General features: G+C 31.6%; 1 protein-coding gene across 1 annotated transcript; it reads left to right on the top strand.

Moving 5' to 3' along the window:
- Nucleotides 1-412: 412 nt before the first annotated feature.
- LOC107477810 (xyloglucan endotransglucosylase protein 6) lies at nt 413-2,893 on the top strand. Its single transcript, XM_016097877.3, has 4 exons — nt 413-699; nt 811-911; nt 1,359-1,552; nt 2,320-2,893. Exons 1-4 carry the CDS (start codon nt 528-530, stop codon nt 2,759-2,761), a joined length of 909 nt encoding a protein of 302 aa, XP_015953363.1. The 5' UTR covers nt 413-527; the 3' UTR covers nt 2,762-2,893.
- Nucleotides 2,894-3,082: the final 189 nt, after the last annotated feature.

The raw sequence follows: 3,082 nt of genomic DNA, 5'->3' as shown, positions 1-3,082 counted from the left end.
GGCCAGCTGTCACCGTGCACCAATCAACATTCCACATCATCTTTCTGTCCTTTTCTTGGTATTTGAAATGCAATCTGGCATCTGATTTGGCACGCTTCATTATACCCATTACCATCTTGCCTCACAAGCCAACATACCTATTGAAATTCAAATCAATATTAAATTAGGATCAAATTTTCAAATTTGTTGCTTGTATTTTTTTTTTTTAAGATTTATTTATCATGTGTTTTGGAGGGTATATTTTATCAGTTTGTAATCTGACATAATTTCGTATTTAAGCATATTCTTAAACTGTATATTATAATATTCATTTAAATTTACACGAATAATAAAAGAATTTGAAACTGAAAATATATTTATTTATCTGCTTATTATCTCACTTCAGCTATATAAACCCCAACATACCAAGTGATCAATCAGGGTAGAACCTTTCATTCACTCATCACTCTCTCTTACTCCCTCTTTTGTTCTTTCTTCATTCTCATAAGATCCTTTTCTCCTGCTTATAGAGCACTTACTTTGTAATAATGTCTAAGGAGGTGTCGTTGTTTTTGGGATTGGTTATGGGGTTTGTGTTTGTTGGAGTGGCTTTTGCTGCTGCCACTGCCAAGTTTGAAGAACTCTTCCAACCAAGTTGGGCTTTAGACCATTTCATTCATGAAGGAGACCTTCTCAAACTCAAGCTTGATAACTATTCCGGTATTATTTATTCAATCTAATACCATTTCATATTTACAAAGAAAAAATAGTGTATGTAACGCTAAGATAATAATGTTTTTATAAAAATGTAAAATGGGTTGTTTATTTCAGGTGCTGGGTTTGTATCCAAAAGCAAGTATATGTTTGGGAAAGTTACCGTTCAACTTAAACTTGTTGAAGGTGATTCTGCCGGAACAGTTACTGCTTTCTATGTAAGTCAAAATTATATTAATTTTTTCTTGTTTATTAATAATAATCTTAATTTATATTGTTTATTTTCATGTACATAGATAGCATTTAAATGTATGTGCGGTTCAGTTCAATGCATCAGACATTTTCTTTATTGCACAAGATAATTTCTCGCTTCAGAATTATTGAAACACACGAAGAAAAATAGTAGTACCACACTCATTAGTGGCAGTTACCTACTACTCCATTTATCCCATCAATTACTTTGGTGTATGCATTTATCAACTTTGTCACTAAATTTTCAATCAAGTTAAAGAACCATAATATATCTTGAATTAAATTTAATAGGAGGGGCCCTCCCTTGTTTTTCATCACCTCGAATCAAACCTAATAATGCAATGGGAATCATGTTGAATTGACCTTGTTCTGTTTCAATTATTGTGGCATCTAATTTATGTATTTTTGTGTAGATGTCATCGGAGGGTCCAAATCACAACGAGTTTGATTTTGAGTTCCTGGGGAACACCACAGGGGAACCTTACTCTGTTCAAACAAATGTGTATGTGAATGGAGTGGGAAATAGAGAGCAAAGGCTAAACCTTTGGTTTGACCCTACTAAAGACTTTCATTCTTACTCTTTCTTTTGGAACCAACGTCAAGTTATGTAAGCACCCATTACCCTATCTTCTCTTAATTAATTAAAAGTAAATGGGTATTTTAATACATAATATTAAATATTAATGAATGAAAGTAAGAAGCTGTTTTTTTATTAATTAATTAATTAGTAATCATGAAAGACAAATGGGAATCTGCTTCCATGGAGTGATGGGTCTGAAAAGTTGTAAAAAAACTCAAAAAAATTTCATGCTTTTTTACCACTGGTGGTTGAGCCATCATATGCTTTGTGTCATTATGTCCCCATTGGGTTACACAAAAAACAAAGAGAATTCATAGGTTAATATATATATAGAAAAAAGTATCATCCATCCATCAATCATCATAATTCATATGACATCTATCCATGATCAAAATAAAAAGTAAGTTAATTTTTGTTGTAAAATGTTTCATATCTACTTATCATTTTTAATAATGAATTGTATGGTTCTAATAGTATCTAGGGGAAGACAATCATCAATAAAATGTAAATAAAAATTTAAAATTTAAAATTAAATTAATTACATGAATGAAATAAATAAAAGGCAAATATCTTTACTCTTTACCTAAAACAAAAGCATATAGAAAGAAAATGGAATCTTGGGTAAAATTTATCCCAGTACCTTCTAATGGTCCTTTTGCAGAAGTTGCACAGGTCTAATTTCGTCAAATAATTTCTGACATTTGTTTTGGACACACATTGACATTTTACATATTCCTTGGCCAATAATTCAATTTGACTTTAATAATTTCATTTCATATTGTAATATGTGTCAGATTTCTAGTGGATGAAACACCAATAAGGGTGCACACAAACATGGAACACAGGGGTATTCCATTTCCAAAGGATCAAGCAATGGGTGTATATAGCTCAATTTGGAACGCTGATGATTGGGCCACACAAGGTGGAAGAGTGAAAACTAATTGGAGCCATGCACCTTTCATTGCAACATATAAGGCCTTTGAGATCAGTGCTTGTGAGTGTCCAATAGTGTCATCAACATCAGTGGAAAATTTGAAGAGGTGTAGTAGTAATGAGAAGAAGTATTGGTGGGATGAGCCTAATTTGGGTGTGTTAAGTTTGCATCAAAGTCACCAACTTATGTGGGTTAGGGCCAAACACATGGTTTATGATTATTGTGCTGATACTGCTAGGTTCCCTGTTATGCCTGCTGAGTGTGTTCATCATAGTCACCACAAATTAGTGCTAAAAAATTAGTAAAAGGGTATTTTGGGAAATTTGCTCTTCTGGGTAATTTATGATGAAATGAAGTAGTAGGAACAAGTTGCCCCTCATGTTTCATATTGTAATATATATTGCAACAGCATAATGTATGTGAATTACTATTTACTTTTTCTCTTGTATAATAAAATCTGTGTAAAACTAATTAAGGAGTAAGGACATTAGAACAAATACAAATCATCTGGGGACAACATACTTACTTAATACGCATAAAAAGAATATGTATATAAAAATTAATTAAAAACCTACTAATTAAGGAATTTTTTTAAATTATCTTATTTTATATTATTTTTTATT

Source organism: Arachis duranensis, chromosome 3 (genome assembly GCF_000817695.3).
Source record: "Arachis duranensis cultivar V14167 chromosome 3, aradu.V14167.gnm2.J7QH, whole genome shotgun sequence".
In the NCBI taxonomy this organism is placed as follows: domain Eukaryota; kingdom Viridiplantae; phylum Streptophyta; class Magnoliopsida; order Fabales; family Fabaceae; genus Arachis; species Arachis duranensis.
This window is presented reverse-complemented; position numbering and strand designations above follow the sequence as displayed.

Bases quoted from the DNA above. Each gene is read 5' to 3' on its own strand.
- LOC107477810 (XM_016097877.3), top strand. From the start codon at position 528: ATGTCTAAGGAGGTGTCGTTGTTTTTGGGATTGGTTATGGGGTTTGTG. The intron at 912-1,358 runs GTAAGTCAAAAT...ATTTTTGTGTAG, and splicing joins GAACAGTTACTGCTTTCTAT to ATGTCATCGGAGGGTCCAAA. The intron at 1,553-2,319 runs GTAAGCACCCAT...AATATGTGTCAG, and splicing joins TGGAACCAACGTCAAGTTAT to ATTTCTAGTGGATGAAACAC.